The sequence below is a fragment of the Alligator sinensis genome, unplaced genomic scaffold (assembly GCF_000455745.1).
Source record: "Alligator sinensis unplaced genomic scaffold, ASM45574v1 scaffold249_1, whole genome shotgun sequence".
Classification (NCBI taxonomy): domain Eukaryota; kingdom Metazoa; phylum Chordata; order Crocodylia; family Alligatoridae; genus Alligator; species Alligator sinensis.
The window spans coordinates 446,040-465,124 of NW_005842593.1; the positions used below are offsets into that span (position 1 = coordinate 446,040).

The window sequence follows — 19,085 nt, forward strand, 5'->3', positions numbered from 1 at the left end:
GCTTGAGTTCTCGGTGGAGGACTCTAATAAACTCGGTTCCTTGACCCCGGAGTGAATCAGGCTCCGCGGGGTTCAAGAATTCGTTCCCACAGAGCAGCTGTATCTCCGTGAGTGTTACTTGGTTCCCAGGTCCCCCGGAGCTGTTAAACTCCACTCCGTGGGCTCGACAATTGGGTCCTTAGGATAGGGATACGTCTGGGTTGCGATCGGCGACGGGGAGAGGTTAGAGGTTAGTTGCCTCGGAGTCATTAAGGCTCCGAGGGGACGGTAAGTAAGTCCCGTGGAGTTGTTGAAGCTCCGTGGGTTCGACAAATTAAACCTCTGTTGCCCTCTTAAGGAAAAAGCTGGGTTCGTATGGATCAGCAGCGCTTAGAGATCCTCACGCTCCTTTCCCGAACTCCACGTGCTTTCTCTCTCTCCGATTTGGGCGGAAACCACCCAAGCCTTTTGTACGGCTAGCAAGCCAATAGCTAGCCGCCACGTGTGCCTACATTAAGACTGGCCAATAATGTGGTGCGAATTCTAATACAAATGGCAGGGACTCCTTGCATCGCGCATTACTATAATGCAAAAGAAATGCACTATGCAAAGAAAGCTACAGACCTGGCGGGAAAAGCTCCTGCACGCGGGTTCTCTGTTGCAGCAGAACACTCCACCGTGCAAAAGAGCTGCAATTTGGCGGGAACATGATTTAGCGATGCCGAAGCACACTCAAACACAAAAAACCACAGCTTTGGGTTGTGACAAGGGTGAGAGGGAACAAAGCAGGGATGCTGGAGGAGTGTGTTGTGGCTTCTTTTAGGAAGGACCTCTCCCTGGAACTATTTAACCTTGGCTTTATCTGAGTTACTTTTCTTCCAGGGAAGCCATTTTTGCATTGGGGAAAAAAATCCTGAACATCAGTATAATCATGGTTCCTACTGGGACAGCAACAAGTCTCCCAGGAGAAACTGAATGTCTGTACATGGCCAGGGTAATATGAAGCCTCTTTTTTTCGTGTTGCAGGGCTCACAGTCCCTTTTAGCTTTTGGCCCAACATGTACTACTTATAGTATCCAGTGCCATTATAGTATGCCAAATGGCCAGAAAAATGGGATTCTTTTGTCCAAAGCCTGGCTGATAGTTTATCCAGGCCATAGAAACATCTGAAACTGGTTTTGTTTGATGCCTAAGCTGCTCTCTAAGCTTCAGGAAAAATGCTGCGAACAACATAAACCTCTCTACATGGCCTTCTTTGACTTCACAAAAGTCTTCAACCATCAACCGAGAAGCACTGTGGAGGATCCTTCTCAAATACAAATACCTACTGAAATTCATCACCATTCTTTGCCTGCTCCATAACAGTGTGCGAGCAGTGGTTCTCAGTAACAGATCTATCACAGATCCTTTGAGGTTAAGATGGGATTTATACAAGGCTGTCATCACTCCACTGTTCTCGATATTCCTTACTGCGATGCTACATCTGACCAGCAACAAGCTTCCAGTAAGAGTGGAGTTAAATTACTAAATGGATGGTAAGCTGTTTCATCTCAGCCGACACTGAGCCAAAACCAAGACCGCCCTTGTCCCAGCCGCCTGCAGAGGGTTCGGGATTGAGAGTGTGGTCGGGGGTAGAAAGGTAAGAAAGATTTATTGACTTAACAAAAACACAACTACGCGTAGTAACAAGACAAACAATGACAGACAAAATTAGCGTCGGCAACTTATCGGCAGTCTCCTCTGATGCCTGATACACAGCAAGCTTCTTTTCCTCAAAGTTCAGCGAAGTCAGGCATCCCTGAATGACACTGTCCAAAGGGGTATCGGAAAGGACCCTGGGATGCAGTTCTTGGGCTCTTCGAGGTCCATGGGCCCACTGATCCAGGCAACAGCTACCTAATTCTTTTACAGAGCTGTCTCTTCCTTCTGAATGGTTTCCAGATATTCCAGCTCATTTATAGCTTCTGAATGATACTGATAACTAACGACCACTTAGATTCCTTTTACTTCAACTGTCCTTGGACTGACCAATTAGCAGTACAAGCCTTGCATTCCTTTGATAAGGTAATTTTAACTACGCCACAGGGCCTTACTACTTCAAGGCTTTGCTAAATTTACTAGGCCTTACTTTATACAAGGCCTCACTACATCTTAAACTTTAATTAGGCTCTTAGCAACAAATTACAGCTTAATATCTAAACAAGTACAGAAAAACACTTAGTTTAATCTTCATAGAGACTTCAGCAAGGACCTGTATCACACAGACATAATTTCAGCTGTCACAGCCCTCTCCTCAGTCTTCGAACTTCAGGACACTGACGCTGCTGTAGCGTATGCTCACCCGGAAGCAGACCTTCAGCAATCACTGATTTCTTTACCAAGGTATGTAAGAAAATTGGACTGACACTCAACATTCAGAAGACTAAGGTTTTCTGTGAGGAGAATGAGAGCAAGCAAGGGTTAAAGAAGACCTTACTATGTGGGTGGAGGGATGAACAACATGGAGAGATGCAGCCTGCTCCCTTTTCAAGAGACAGCTGGTCTGCCATGTGGGCAGGCTTGCCAGTTAAAAGGGAATCAAAATGGTGATTCAGGGAGGGAGAGAGAGAGCCAGGGACAGCACTCTATGGAGCCAGTGGTTGAGGAGGAGTGGAGAGACTGGCACAGAGACCCAAGGGAAGCAACATAGAAAGCTCCCGTGGACCTAAGAATTTGGTAAGAGTGTTCTGGAGAGAGTGACTTAAGTCAGAAAAAGAACAGGAATTTGTTCCCTCAAATCTGTTGCTAGGAGACGAACAGGAGGGACACCTGGAAATGCTGAGTGAACTGTAAGAGGCAGTCACTCCAGACTGGGAAACAAGATAAGGATTAACCCTTGCCTGCACTGCTAGTCTCAGCCCTATGCACTTTATATGGGCACAAGCACTTGGTTAGATAGTAAGACAATGTGCACTTTAGCTAGGGCTTAGAGATAAGGGAGACAACAAGGGGAGACATTGTGACAAAGTGCAGCAGGCATTTGAGTTGGAAGAATCTGACAAGACTAGGACGGGCAGAAATCATATAGTAACCAGACTTTGAAGCTGGAGTCAAGATTGGGACAGCTTTGACGAGTAACTTACCTAACAAGATATTTAACATCAAGGTGGTATACGGTTGGGGTGTGAGGGGAAGGAGGAGACCCAGAATCTCACTCTGAGAAGAGATTCACCAAATTCAAAATCCAGAGAGTGGAAGGTGGGCTATGACAGGACTGGACACCTCCCAAGTCATTAAGATCAATATAACCGCGTGGCAGGCAACCTCATCAAGATTGCAGCCTGCCACTCCTGGGATAAGGGGGCACAGTAGCTATTTTTAGAGCAACAGCAAAACAGAAATGCCAGCAAGGCAGGTAGGGAGTGTCTGAGCCAACATTCTCTATCAGCAAGGTCTTAATGAGCAGTCCCCAGCTTCGGTAATTCAGCTTTACAGTGAGATTCTGGAAAACTGAGTATTTCCCGTCTCAGAATCCATCTCTCACAGAAGACTGACAAAGAAATCTGACATCACCTTAAAAATTCAAATGTAGCCATTAGACACCTGAGGAAATGGGTGTTCAATGAACACGACATCAGATCCAAAATCAAAGGCATGCTTTATCAAGCAGTCATGATCCCCACCTTACTGTATGGACCTGAGATTTGGACAAAGTACAGGAGACACCTGAAGTTGCTGGAGAAGTACCATCAAGAATGCCCGCGGAAGATCCTTTGAATCCAGTGGGAAGGGAGATGCACCAACATTAGCATCTTCTTGCAATCAAACACCATGAGCATTGAGGTGAGGATCATCTAACATCAACTTCACTGGGCCAACCATGTCCTTCAGATATCCAACTCCAGACTCCCGAAAGAACTTTTATTCTTCCACCTCAGTCAAGGCATATGTTCAAAAGGAGGGCAGAGAAAGCACATCAGGGACATCTTCAAGGCCAACTTGAAAAAATTTAACATTGATATCAACTTATGAGAGACTATTGCCCAGGACTGCCCCAAATGAAGAAAGGGTCTGATGTAAGAATTTTGGTACTTTGACACCTTATGACAACAACAGGAGATGGGAAAGCAGGAGCAGTAGAAATAGTGTGTTGCAGACCAAATCAAGAATCTGGAACCACCTACCCCACACAGAAGCACGTGTCCAAGTTGCAGCAGGGTCTGTCGATCTCAGCTCAGCCTGTAAGTCATCTTCGGACTCATGATAAAGCAACCGTGGAAGACAATCATCCTAGACTGCATGGGATTGCTGATGAAGTTGCTCTCCCCTGCCTCACAGCCCCAGTCTGCTGCTTTTCAAAATTTGATAGATATAGCATCTTTACTGTATGCTGTCTGTGGTTGTCAGGTCTCTGTCTGCTTTTCTTCTTCATTACATCCCTGTTTTCACTATGTTCTTCCACTGTTTTTCTTCGTGGGCTGCCTGCTGCTCCCCATGTCATGGTTGAGGGATGAAGGTTCCATCTTTGTGTGAGATGGAAATAGATAAATACGTTACTGCAAATATGTTTTCTCATAACGTAACAGTCTGATATTTTTGCAACTTAGCATGCAAGTTTGTGTTTCAAGATTATTAACATTTGAAGTATGTGTGCTTCTCTACATGTGATTATCCCACAAGTTTTCAAACCAGAGGGATTTCTCTGTTAGAAGAATACATTATTGCTTCTTTCTTTTGTTATACCTCACCTCTCTCAAGTTCAGACCTTGAATGCCAGAGTCTTATTTGTTTCTTACTAAGCACATCTAACCATGCATTTGCTGTAGCACCAGTTTATTCGCAAGTAAATTACTTGTTAGTAAACGGTGCCAGGCAGGCGTCTACGTATGCAGGAAAGTGGGAGCGGATTTGCTGCTCATCACGATCGGGGAGCTCCAGGAGCTGGCTGCAGCTGCCGGGAGGCCTCTTCAAAAGCCAGCCCTGCTCGCTGCTCTCTGGCCAGCCACTTCCCTGGCCAGGAGCAGTGTGCACAGCGGAGGGACAGCACATGGTAGCACTCTCCTCACCACCTCTGCCTCCCCAAGCCATAGCTGCTCTTGCCCCTGGCAGTGATGACCAGCGCCCCATGCTCCTGCTGGCCACGGCACTGACCCTGCTGGGCTGCTGCACTGACTGCCGGTTGACCCACAGCCGTCTCGCCTCTCCTAGCTCCCCCCATGTGCTGCAACCTCCTGCCTGTTCGCTGTGCACTGTCCCAGGGCTACCACTGCACACCTGCTGCCTTGACCCCATCCACCTGGCTTGACCCTGGCAGGGACACTGATGACAGGCTTCAGGATGCCACTACCAGGGCTGCCATTGCCTTTCTGGGCCTCCAGCCCTGCCGCCTCTGGACCCACTGTGCCACACAAGACTGGTGGTGGCGGCACCTTGTTCAGCACACCTGGGGTGATGAGCAGTGGCTGGAGGCCTCCAGGATGCCCCAGGTCACCTTCTGGGATCTCCTGGAGCAGCTCCAGCCATAGCTGGAGTGGCAGAACACCTCCATACAACTGCCTCTCTCCATGGACACCTGGCTGTCCCTGGCCCTGCTCAAGCTGGCCATGTCCGCCAGTCTGCAGTATGTCAGCCACCTGTTTGGGGTGGGCAAGGCCACTGTCAGGGAAGCCATCCTGGAGGTGTGCAGGGCGCTCCAGGCCATGCTGGGGCACACCACACTCTGTGTGCATGACCCCCTAGAGGTGGTGGCGGGTTCTGTGCCCTGGGATTCCCCCAGTGCATTGGGGCCCTGGACTGGACCTACATCCCCATCACCTGCCTGCTCCACAGAGACTGCTCCTATTACAGCCGGAGGGGCTTTCAGTCTGTGGTGCTCCAGGCCATCGTGGACCACCAAGGTGCTTTCACGTGAGTGCCAGCTGGGCAGGCAGTGCCCATGACACTTGCATCTTCCGAAACTCCAGCCTGCTGGGCCTGGTGGAGAGTGGGCACATTGTGCCAGGGGTACCAAACCTGCAGTTTGGCACTGTGGTGGGACTGTCCTGCCTCACTGGGGACCCTGCCTACCTGCTCCAGGTGTGAGTAATGCAGCCTTACTCCAGCCACCTGGACCCCCACTAGGCCCACTTTAAACACTGCCTGGGCTGGACCCACGTGCTAGTAGAGTGTACCTTCAGCCATCTCAAGGCATGCTAGCACACCCTTACTGCCTGCCTTGAGTTTACTCAGAACAACCTCCCCTGGGTCATTGTCGTAGCCTGTGCACTACATAACATAGATTTCATAGACATTAGGGCTGGAAGGGACCTCGGAAGATCATTGAGTCCAGCCCCCAGCTCCAGGGGCAGGAAGTCAGCTGGGGTCACAGGATCCCAGCAAGATAAATATCCAGATTTCTCTTGAAGGCGTTCAAAGTAGGTGCTTGAACCACCTGCAATGGCAGGCTATTCCAGCTTGGACAGTAAAGAAATTCTTCCTTATGTCTAGCCTGAAATGGTCTTGCAGAAGTTTATAACCATCCGACCTTGTCATCCCTTGGGGTGCTCTGGTGAACAAATGTTCCCCCAGATCCTGGTGAACACCCCTTATAAACTTATTGGTGAGCGCCCCGTATAACCTTATGTGTAGCCAGCATATCACCCCTGAGCCTGCGCTTTTCCAGGCTGAAGAGTCCCATAGCTCTCAGCCTGTCGTCATAAGGTCTGTTTTCCTGACCTCTGATCATGTGCGTGGCTCTCCTCTGGACTCTGTGAGGTCTAGGGGGAGCTCTTGCGCAAGCCCTTGGTGGAAGAGGTGCGGTGCGTGGAGGATGCCTGCAGCAGGAGCACCACCTGCTGCAGCAATGGTGGCCCCCCACCAGGCCCCAGGAGAGCTGCACACCTGCCAGCAGGGGCCTGGGCACCAGGTGTAGGAGGTTCTGGCTAATAATGTCCTCCAGGACTCCCTGTTCTAGCCTGCCTGTACTGCCGCCCACATATCTCCCATGCCTCTGCAATAGTAAGGGCTTTGCTTAATGCTCATAGCAAGAGTTTTGTATGCTGACTCCATGGTATGCTGGTATTATAGCACGTAGCTTCTTGCTTTGTAAGAGTGACTGAACCATGAACCTTAGAATGTTGTAATACAGAGGAATGTGGTAAACACCAGGTGTGTTGGATCATGACTCATCCCCAAATTCTTAGCTTAAGATAACCAAATCCCTAGTTCGAGATAACATTATTCACTCCAGACTATATAAGCTGTACATTCTTAAGTTACGGGAGTTCCTCAAACTCTGGCGAGAATCCTGACTTGGGCAGAGCCCGGCGCAGGCTATCGCATCCCCGGGATTGAGACACTCCGAGGCCAGGGGAACTATGCAGGGTAGTGGCCGCTGCCTAGAGCCTATGTGAAGTGATCATCCTCTCTGCTCTGTCTTATTGCCTGCCTCTGCGAGTATCCTTAAATAAAGCTTTGCAAGAGTGAGAACAATCGTAAGTACGTCCTTTGTTCAAGTGCGGGGAATCTTCTGAACCCAGTAGTTCATTCTAAGACAGCCCTGCGCACCCCTAGCACCACGCTCACTGCAGACACATCTTAGAAGAACAAGTTTTTATTCCTCTCACATCAACCAGAGCCCCCCTCCTCCCTCCCGCCCCAACAAATAGAGTCCATCCACCAACAATAAAGAACTTTCTTCCCTGTGAAAACTATGTACAATGTCCTTTGTGTGGTGTCCTGAGGTGGGGACGCCTAAGGGGCAAAGCCCAGGGATAGGCAGTTAGCGCCCTGGCCTCTGGCCATTCCCCCATGAGTGCTCACGCCTCAGTGAGTGTGGCGGGTAGGGAGATTGCCCAGGGGCAACGGTGGCCAGTGCTCCCCTGGCACAGGTAGCCCCCCCTGTGGCAGGCAGAGTCCAGGGCCAGCATGCAGTCCTGGCCCCGCTGCAGGCAGCTCTGACTCCGTGTCCACGTGAAAGGTAGTTTCCTTTATCGTGCTGGGGAAAGTCTGTGCACCTGAAGATTCTGCTTCCCTTTTCTTTCATGTTCTTAGCCACTTCAGTTTTTCCTTCTGAGTATGGTAGAATCACTTTTCTGCCTCAAATCCATTTTCTCACCTCAGTTTGGACAATTATCACAGTGAGAAAAAATGCCTCTGGGATTCAGTTTTGCAGTATGGATTACAAGGCCTTAGCAAACATGTGAAATGCAATCACAAGACTGTGGGTTTATGTAAAGAGTAGCAGAGAAGGTTGTTGCAAAAGAATCAAAGCATGACAGGATGGAACAGATAATCCTTGCATAAGTAGGTTTGTTTTACAAGATGGAGGAAACAGGTCCATGGGAACATGCAAGAGAGTTCAGAAGCATTTTGTAATTAGAGATTGGTTGATTATACCTTTGGGATGCAGCATATATACAGCATCATGAGAATTCTATGAGCCACATTGATCCATCCTTTGGGCAAATCCATTAACTTCACTAGGTGTGCCCAGGGGATGGATACAGCCCTGAATATTGTCAGGTGGAAGTAACTGTACGTTTTTGAGTATGCAGAATTTATATAGCTGACGGTGTTCAATTGCAGTTTGATGTCTGGTCAGAACCTGAAGCTAGTGTACCCATTGCTGACTAGCTCATTAGATCTGAATTATATTTGTTCATTTCTTTTCCTAAATAACTTTCTTTTGTTTCTTTCTCCAGAGAAACTACTGCCCACTGGCAGCCTTTGCCAGGCACTAAATCAGCCACATTGGTCAAAGTCAGCAGTTTAAAACAGGTGCAAGCTTCATCAAATAATTCATTTCAAGCCCAGAACACTCCAGAAACCAGAAGTCAGAAATCTCTACTTACAAAACCAGTCACACATGCCCAGACTCAATTCACAGCCCAGAATCCAGCTGCTGTGAAACCAACATCGCCAGCAGAAAGGAAACGGTCTATACAGATTAAAAAGACTGAGAATGGTGGATTTTGTTTAGTACTAACAAATGGACCTACTTCTCAGTCTCCTCCAGTGGGTCAAACAGGGACACCAGAGCTTTTGTCTCCCAAGTTTTCTTCTCCAGCACCAATATATGATGACCCATCACTAGATTCCTCAATTTATGATGAGCCTCCTGTAGATATGGACACTGAGAATGCAAATGTGGATGGAATGTCTTCACAAATGTCACAAAGCAGTAGCTTAAAAAAACATCTCCAACCAATAAAATTATTGCAGCACCCTGGTATACCACAGCATCAGGCTGTAAATAAACAGGTGAAAAATCTTTCTACCTCTGAATACAGCCCTGCTGGGAGAGAGTACATTAAGTATATGGTCAATGTTGACCAGTCTTCCAAGCATTCTCACCCTCTTTGTGGGGAAGCTGATGGCTCTACTAAACTGCAGTTCTGTCAGCTTACTTCAAAGGACAGCTTCAAACAGTCTTGGAGGATTTTGGAAGCAAATGTTCTCAGGAATATTGAGGCCCACCACAGTTGGCAGAACAACCTTCAAACTCAAGAGTTTCTAACTGTCATAAGTCAACAAGATTCTGGCTACTCAACAGGGCCTTCTCCAAGTTTGAGAAAGAGGAAAGAAAAGAGTCAACTTGCAGGGCAGAGAAGACCTGGTTCTCTGGGCAGTATCCGTGAACTCAGTGTTTTGAATGATAAGTTGATTGCAGAGATGCGTGCTGTGGTAGGCAGATCTGCAGCCTGCAGAGGAAGCAAAGCAAGTCTAGATGCAGAAGTGTTGGAGAACACCCTCTCAGCAGAAAGTAGTCAAGTTAGGTTTCAGTCAGACCAGTTAAAAAAAGGGGTCATCCGGAACTCAAGAGACAATATAACTTCTAGCAACAGGTCTTTAGGTAGACAGGGGATGGAGAGTAAGGGAAGCTTCCCTAATGATCCAGCCATGCAGCAGGACACAGTAAGACAGAAGAGGACTTATGAAAAAATGGACTCCCTAGAAAAGACTGTGACCAGCCAGACAAGTTTGGTTTCATCAAATACTACAGGAACCTCCTCTCAGGTATTTACTGATCACCAGGGATCCTGGTTTTCCCTGATAAGAAAATTACAATTCTCTGATAAAACCCCCAAAATCTGTGAATAAAATTAAAGGCCTACCAGAGCCCGCCCTGGCCTAGCTCGTGCCCCTCACTCCCCCCACAACAGCCCCCCCCCAGCCCTACTGGTGCCCCTCGTCCCCAACAGAAGGCAGCGGCTGCTGCAGCAGGAGCACAGAGCCAGCTCCCCCACTGCTGCCTGCCTGCTTGCTGTGGGCTTGGGTGGGGGCGGGGCTGGCTCCCAGCAGCAGCACGCACTCCCGGGGAGCTGAGGGGTACCCGTGCCCCTCAGATCTGTGCAGGGGCCAGGGGCAGGATGTGTGTGCACTGTGTGCAGCTTCCCCGAAGGGCCAATAGCGTGCTGCTCTGGGTCCACACGCTGCCAGCCAGGCAGTCACTCCTGCAGGATGCTGGCCGGGAGCGGAGGTAGCGGGGAGGTGTTGGGGAAAGCCACACATGGAATACCCTCCTGGCCAGTGACACATCGGCTTGAGCGAGCTGTGCACCTCCATGTGCAGCTTCCCTGAAAGGTCAATACCGCTCCACTCCAGGTCCATGCACTGTTGGGCAGGTGGGCACTCCATCTGGGGCTTTCTCCAACACCTCCCCACTCCCTCAGCCCCTAACCAGCTTCCCACAAGAGTGCCTGCTCACCTGGCGGCATGTGAACCCAGAGCGGCACAGTATCGGCTCTTCAGAGAAGCCACACATGGAGGCATGGAGCCCGCTCAGGCTGATAGTGTGCCGCTCGTGGTCCATGTGCTGCTGGCTGAGTGGGCACTCCATGTCATTCTCCAATACTTTTCCACAACCCCCCAGCCCCCTGCAAGCCCCACTTACCTCCCAGGCTCCAGGAAGGAGAGAGAGCCTGAGCCAAGCCTTGGGTGTTGAAGAGTCTCGGGGCCTGCACCCTTTCCCCCCTCTCCCTCCCCCTCCCCCCCCAGACAGGGTTGGGGGTTTCCCACCTGTTACCAGATTTGCCCATCACTGCGGGGTGTGCTTTTTTATTAGGGGTACATTTCTGGGGTCTCTGTAATTCTATCAATGTGCTGCTTTTGTGTTACTTGTGTTTCTATATGGAGCTGTATCTCTTCCTTCTGCAAGTCCTCACCCCCAATGGAGCTATCATGCAGGACTCAGTTTCAATGGGGTGGGTTCCTCCAACCACCGAATCAGTCAAACACATATACTCACATACACACACAGATTAACAGGGCAAGCCTGAGCCAGGCCAGATTATTCAGCATTGACAGGCTAACACCCTCATATGCCTTGGACTCAGTTCATCAGGGCAACAATAAAGTGCAGTCAGACACAAGCACATGGGTTAACAGAGAACATCTGAGTCAGGCTGGGTTATTCAGCATTGACAAGCTGACATCCTCATGTGCCTTGAACTCAGTTCATCCCTTATTTCAGCAGGTAAATGCAGTTAGGTACACATACACACACACTAACAGAGCGTGTCTGAGCAGGCTGGGTCCGATCAGCACTTTCAGCTAATACCCTCACGTGCCCTAAACTCAGCATGTCCCAATCTCTTGTTACAGTGGTCCTAGTGTGGCAACATGGGGGATCCGTGACAAGCTACAGGGCTAGTTTCCCTACCCATCTCACCTGCCACACCTTGTTAATTAATTACATTGTTAATTAAGGCAGGAGGCTGCCCATTTTACACCCCGATATGGGGGGAGGGGTGGGGCGGCTATCTGCAGCTCCGTTCCACCCCTACACTGCAGCCCAAGCCTCGCAGATGGCATCTCAGGCAGGTGGCTCAACCATCCCCTTCACCCATTAGCTGTGGCTCCCAATCATGGGACCTTTGGCTTCTGTAAGCCCTGGCCCCGCCTCAAGCAAAGAAGCTTGGGGTCCTGACTGACCTTTCACAGGCAACCCTCGCAGTGGGCCCCTGGCCCTTTTGACCCTTCCGGTCCTAGTCCCAGCATTGACCAGTCGAGTGCCTCAGCTGGGTTTTCAGCTTCTGCCTGCACTTGGGGGTCGGGGTCCCCCATTCCCAGCTCAGGTGCTCCTGGAAGCATGCCCGGCCCTGCAGGGTCACTCCCCCAGCAGGCTCAGGTGCCTCCAGAAGTTTACCTGCCCTACGATGGAATATGGCCCACCCAAAGGTGAGGGCTGGGGTTAAGGCACCCCTTTCACTGGGGTGGTAACTGGCCTAGCATTTCCTGGGGGCTCCCGCACCACTGAGAGCCCTACCAGGCCACCCACTTCCAGCAGGATGTAGTTTTAGGTCATGCCCAGGACCAGGAGCCTCCAAACCATACCCTACAGCTCCTGCTCTTACCTTCAGTATGTTACTTCCAACCTAGCAGTCAAACAAAGTTACTCCCTGCTCTGCCAGTAGCAAACTGCCTTGCTTATATAGGCAGTGATGGATCTAAAATGGCTGCCACAATTAAGCACCTGCTGGCTGCTTGGCTCAGCCATTAAAGTGGCAGGCACCAGCAATGCCCTGCCACACCTAGTAACCTCCTTGATGAGCAGACCCCACCATAGTTTTGGGTCTTACCTTCAGTATGTTACTTCCAACCTAGCAGTCAAACAAAGTTACTACCTGCTCTGCCAGTAGCAAACTGCCTTGCTTATATAGGCAGTGATGGATCTAAAATGGCTGCCACAATTAAGCACCTGTTGGCTGCTTGGATTGGCCCTTAAAGTAGCAGGCACCTACAATGCCCTGCCACACCTTCCAACTTATGATCTCTTATTGATTGCTTCTTAATTTACCCATTAAACCTGCAACTGGATTCAGGTTTGGGGCTCTACACATTTCTGGTAGCATTAGTCTACTTGCAGGATGGAGGACTTAAAACATGAGATCTTCTTGCCAAGGACTCTGCTGTTATATTTCTTTTATAAAATAGGAGATATACCTATTGAACTATATAAAACATAAACAATGTATAACCGGATGACTTTATATTATTGCATCAGGCATCCGACAGGGTTGAAGCAAAAATCAAAGAAAAAAGTCAAGGTTTAGAAAGCTGTGCCTGGAGTAAGAAAGCAAAAGTCAGGTTCCTGGAGTCAGAGAGAGAAAGAGTTGGGGTCTCACCACTCAGTGAAGCTTGAACCAGTTGACGTTCCCAGGTATTTGTTGGACCTTGCAGACAGGCAGAGCCCTCAGCACAACCAGTGGAGGGATTCCAGGCAGAAAAGAAGTGGAAGTGGTGCAGCTTTTCGATCCAAGCTTGGGTAGGGGTTTTTGTAGAGAACTAACAATGTCTCAAGGGAGAACACTAGGTTTGTAATGGCTCATATGCTGGATAATAGGAACTGATCACTCCTGGCTATGGGTGGCATTACTCTGAGGAAGCTCACAATACAAACAGGCAGATTCATTGTTTTGGGTACCAATAAAGGAGTCATTACTAGAATTGGTCTGATAAATGCTAAGCTGGGTGTGTGCAGATGTGGGTTGATTAGCATTTGGAGCAGAGATCCCCCTATCATGCAGTGCTCTCCTGCTTCTCTGGTCCCAGAATTCAGTGCGGTCCTTGCCTTGGAGTCTCTGTTCTCCATTCTGAATGCTAACGAAAGTGCTTTCCTGTCCCATCTCCCATGTAAATAAGTTGTCATCCGGTTCCATCTCCAATTTAAATGAGACCAGGGGAGTTGCTTCACTCCTATCACCCTGGTCTGGAGGGGTTTAGGTGCATCTCCCACTGCATCTTACTTGTGTTTTGTAAGTCCTTTCGGGGGTGGGGGCTGAGTCCTTTATACCAGGATTCCCCAAGAACACAGAGCTGACAGGTAACGCCCTTTTTGCAATCAGCTCTTGCAGGCTGGAATTATGCCAGTCTGCAGAGCTCTTTGCAAAAGTGGAAAATCCAGAGGTTTCTCTGCTAAAAGGTAAAATCTAGGGAAACCCATGGTTTTCTGTTTTTCCTTGGGAAACTGAAAACCCGGATCCCTGATGATCACTGTGTCTGTTAAATCACTTGCTCTTAGTATAAGAGGTAAGGTTTTCTGTGTTATCTTTTATTACACCAACTGTATAGCTGGGAAAGAATTTTGATTAGCTTTTGGGAACAACGTGTCCTTCTTTAGGGTGCCATTTCAGTGAAGTAGAGGGCTTGGAAGATGAATTAGAGAGGATCCACGGTGGAATTGTAGGAGAACAACCTTAGATAGTGGGTTTAAACAGTGAGTTAATTGAGTTTAGAATGGTAGGAAGAAGGGAGATTGACTGGTAGCCAATGTTAAGTGTTAAAAAACAAAACAAAAGTAAGAGAGCAGAAGAAATGATCACGAGCAAGGATGGTGAAAGGAGATAAGGTAGAGTGAGTGACTGGTAGTATCCTAGTTTAATTGCCCGTGCATAAAAGCTATGGCCTCTGAGAGAGGTGAAACTCTCCCTAACCAGTGCTTTACTGGAAGAGGAAGCATGTTAGTTCAACTTGGCTCCGCAGTGTCTATGTAGATTGGGCACTTTAGTGTAGCTTTTTGGCACTTTTTATCTAATAGCTGAACAGCTTGAGCAGAATGAGTGGCAGCCTACAGGTGACTGCAGAGGCAATCAGGAGGTCACAAGACACCCAGATGGCCATCTGATTGGGTCTGAGCTGTAGGGCCACGGCATAAGAGTAGGCCCTGGCAGGCAAAGCCAGCAGTTGCTGTTGGGATGCTGCTGTGATAACATCTCCAGCTTAATATCTACTGCTCCTAGGTGCACCTGGAGGTCTAGGGAAGAACTGTGGGGATGGAAGAGGTTCCTAGGGGCCCAGTGAGATTCCAAGCCCCCGAGAGAAGGCTTTGGGCCTAGAGAGAACAAGGCCCAGCCTGGAAAGGGGCTTACTGTTTGCGGGCCTACACAGGGGCTAGGCAAGCCCCTGATTTAGAACAGGCAGGGGTGAGGCCTGGGGCTCAGGTGTGCCCAGTTGAGAGCAGAGCTGTGTTGTTAAGATCTCTAGGGCTCTAAGCAAGCCCAGTGTGAGATGGCTTTATGGTGGGGCTCAGAAGGGGACCCCTGTTGTCTAAGGAGGGTTGGCTACTGTGGGGCTGAGACAAACTAACCCCGACTGGTCAATGCAAGAGGGTCAGGGCTGGAAGGCCGAAGGGCAACTAAGCCCAATGCGAGAGACAGGCTTGGGCCATGATGAGCTTAGTTACCTGGCATCCCAACTGGCCTGGAGGCAGGACCAGAACCTGAGGCTGAAGGTCCCTTCAATGTGGGAGACATCACTGTCAAGGAGAAGAAAGGCTCAATGAGACAGTAGGCTGAAATGAAAGAGGCTGAAACTCAGCCTCTGGATGGGAGGCATTCAATGTGGGGTTTCGAGAGTTGGGCCAGTGAGAGGCAGCCAGCAGTAGGAGGCTGCAATAGAAGGTCTGGTAGAGAGAGTAGCCCAGGAACAATATGTAGCCCAGTTGGGATAAGACCAAGGCAAGTAGGCCTGCATTGGTCCTGGGTATAACTTGAAACTGCACCCTGCTGGGGAAGGATGGCTTGGTGGAACTGTCCGTGGCGATGCAGTTCCCCAGAAATGCCAGGCCAGTTGCCTTCCCAGTGAAAGGTGGGTAGGGGCACTTTATAACCCCAGCCCACATATCCTGGTGGGTAACCCTGTAGTAGGCACAGGCTTGGGGGTCCAGGCATGACTATCAGAGGCCTGAGGCCCATGTGGTATAAGGCCTAGTGTTGTTGGGAGAGGCTTGAGAAGGTGGGCCTGTATAAGAGGGAGTGGGCTAGCTACTCAGAAGCCCGACCCAAGGTACCCTCACTTGGTCAATACTGGGGCCAGGACCAGAAGGGTCAAAAGGGCCAGACTGCTCACCCTGAGGGATGCCCAGAGCCAGGGGGCCTGGGATCCCAACTGGCCTAGAGGTGAGGCTATGGCCTGTGTGGCCAGAGGTCCCAGAGAGGGGGCCACTGCTGAGAGGGGAAAGGGTTCGAGGAGCTTGACAGCCCAGAATGAGGGTGGAGTATATTGCCTGATTAGGAGGGATCTAGTTGAGGTCCAGACTCAAATGTTATGAGGCACAGTGTGGGGCTGAAGCCGTTAAGAACTTAGGATGCCATCTGCCAGGCCTGGGACATGATAAGGGAAGGTTGGAGTTTTGTGTAATGACCTTGGCATCAGGGCAGACAAAGGGAAGCCTCCCACCTAAAACTATCTATTTGTTTATATGATAACAAGGCGTGGCAGGTGAGTTAGGTGGTGGGACTGTCCAGGACAGGTGGGCAGGCCAACACTGTGATAGCCCCCAGGGATGGTCCCCTGTCACACTGATTCAGTCAGCTATTAGATAAAAGTGCAAAAAAGCCATGCTGAAGTGCCCAATCTATACAGACTTTGAGGGAACTGGGTCTAACTAACGTAATGCGTCTTCTGAGCATACACTGCACTTGGGGTGGGGGTGCACTGAGCTTTAAGTAAAGGGCCATTTTGGGTTTGTTTGTTTTTTTAAATTCTGTAAGCAATCTTTGTGTTTTAGGATAGTTGAAGTTTGGACAAAGGCAGTAATGTGTTTGTTGCAGTTCTGTTCTAGGCCTTGAAGTCAGGGTGGAGGGCAAGGTAACACTCTTTATGGCCCCTCTACCTAAACAAGCCTCATTGTCCCTGCAGAAGTGAGAACATGTGCCTTGGTTTGTTATCACATTATAACCTGTTATTACAGACTGGGGAATGATTGGATTGGCTTCAGTACTGCAGAGAAGGACTTGAAAAGTACAGTGGACCATAAGCTGAATATGAGCCAACAGTGTGCTCTTTTTGCCAAAAAAGCCCAAAACATACTGGGTTTTATTAATAAGAGTGCCACTTGCAAATTAAGGAAAGTGATTCTTCCTCTTTATTCAGCATTGATGCCTCACCTGAAGTACCAGGTCCAGTTTTAGGCCCCACACTTCAAGAAATATGTGGACAGATTGTAAAGATTCCAGTGGAAAGCAACAAAAAATGATGAGGGGCCTGATGAGCAAGATTTTTGAGCAAAGGCTAAAAGAATACCTGAAGGGTGATTATAAAGAGGATGGAAATGGGCTATGTTCTGTGTCTGTAGGGGACATGAATAAGAGCAATGGCCTCAAACTGCAAAAGAGGAAATTTTGGTTGGAGATTAGGAAAGAACTTTCTGACTATAAGGGTAGTGAAGCACTGGAACAAGCTACCTAGAGAAGCTGTGGAATCTCCATCCTTGGAAGTTTTCAAGAGCAGGTTAGACAGCTACTTCTCTGGGATGGTTTAGTCAAGATGGATCCTGTCTTGAACAGGGGGGCTGGACTAGATGACCTCATGAGGTCCCTTCCAGTTCTACTTTCTTATGATCTTTTCCTAGAACAACCCACAGTCTCACCCTAGATTGTATTTTGTATTTTACATTACCAAGCTTGTTGCAGAAAGTCAAATGTCAGATTTGGTACTCAAATAGTTGTGTGCAGGTCCTGACTATGCTCCTTGTCATAGACATCTATGTCTTTGGCCAATAATCTCACAAAAGAAGCTACACCTGCCAAGAAAGAACATGGAGAGCCTTAGGAACATATATTCCTGAAATACAGATATCTAGAAGGAATCTAGGACAGTCTGACCTGGGCTGCTATTTAGGGGTGGGCAAAGCTTCGGTCATTGATTCAGTTTGGAGAAGATTCAGCCTGATTCAGAGACTGAATCACCACATCTAAATGGAATCAACAGGGGGGAAAAAAACCCCTTCCGAATCGATTTGGAGCTTCTGAATCTATTCGGAGATTCAGAAGACAGTCTTGCAGGGGAACAGAAACTGAGGAGAGGTGGGGCAGGGAGGGAAAGACTGACATCTGTAGCTGGCCAATGACTGATCTTTCTGAGTCCCCCTTCCAATCACAGTGCTCTGGGGGAGGGACAGAGAAACGGCATATAAGCCTCTGTCTGCAGCCTTTCTGTCCCTTTTGTGATCTGTTTCTGCCTGAGCAACAGCATCTGAAAGGTATTACTGGACTGGCTTGGCTTCCTAGTCAGTCTCTTGCTAATCTGTCTTGGAAAGGATTGGATACAGCTTACTAATTACCCTTGCCTAGAATCTTTCTACTTATCCCTATCCAATCCATTTCTTTCAACTTATTCTTTCCCCAAAACCTTCAATTTGTTCTTGTTATTTTTCCCACACACTTTTTAAAAAGAAAGCTGTGTTTTCCCTGGCAGTGTGATCCATCACTGTGCAGGAAAACACATACATTACACACACTTACACACATATAGTAAACACAGAGAAGAAGAGATATTAGTTAGTTACACACACATACACAGAGAAGAGATATTACAGTTGCGCGCACACACATTTTCCAGCACAGCAAAGATGAATATGAAGTGTGCTGGAAAGGCAGGTGCCAGGTCTTCTGGCAGGAGAGGGAGAGGGGCTAGAGGGAGTAGGGGAAGAGCTGCAAGTTCCCTGTCCCCCACCAGTCATAGACACATCCTCTTCCTTGGCAGTGATGAGCGTTTTGCTGCCAGTGGGAGCAAAGAGGTGGGAAGAGTACATGTCCCTGCACCTGTACCACCTCCCCTAACACCAGAAATAGCCACCAGCATGACAGTCTTGTCCACCCCAATTTCATCTCCCAGCATGAGCCTCCCAGTGCCAGAGGAGGAACTGGATCTGGAAGCAGGGGACCCTAGCAAAAGAAATTCTGGGGGATGAGGGGGAATCTGAGTTGGTGCTCCACACCCCTCAAAGTTCCCCTAGAGCAGGCTTGTCCAACATATGGCCCGTGGGCCACCATGCAGCCCTCCAAGCTGGTTTCTGAGGCCTGAGGTGCTGCAATGGGAAACAAAAGTAAACACTGTACTTTCGTTTTGGGGGTGGGGGTGATGTGATACCACTTCCTGTAAGGTCTTTGAATATGGCTCGCCAGTCCACTGGGTGATAAAATGTTCATGACCCGGCCCCACATTAAAAAAGGTTGGACACCCCTGCACTAGAGCCAGGTCTTCTCCGGAAGGCACTTCATAGTAGCTAGGGTCAGGAGGGACCTGATTAGATCATCTAGCCTGACCCCCTGCCACAGGCAGGGAAGAAAGGCGGGTTCACAGAAGACCCCAGACAGGTGATCATCTAACCTCTTTTTTAATTTACCCAAGGTAGGGGCAAGGAC

General features: G+C 49.0%; 1 protein-coding gene across 6 annotated transcripts in view; it reads left to right on the forward strand.

Moving 5' to 3' along the window:
- Nucleotides 1-19,085, forward strand: part of LOC102385793 (rho GTPase-activating protein 39-like) — a 167,434-nt gene that overhangs the window by 75,602 nt on the left and 72,747 nt on the right. For all 6 annotated transcript variants that reach the window (XR_003096089.1, XR_003096088.1, XR_003096086.1 and 3 more), the window contains one exon: nt 8,640-9,954. Coding sequence is in view for 1 of the 6 variants with exons in the window: in XM_025214663.1 (XP_025070448.1) it covers nt 8,640-9,954 (1,315 nt within the window). In the remaining 5 variants the exon portion in view is untranslated. The remainder of the gene's footprint in view (nt 1-8,639; nt 9,955-19,085) is intronic.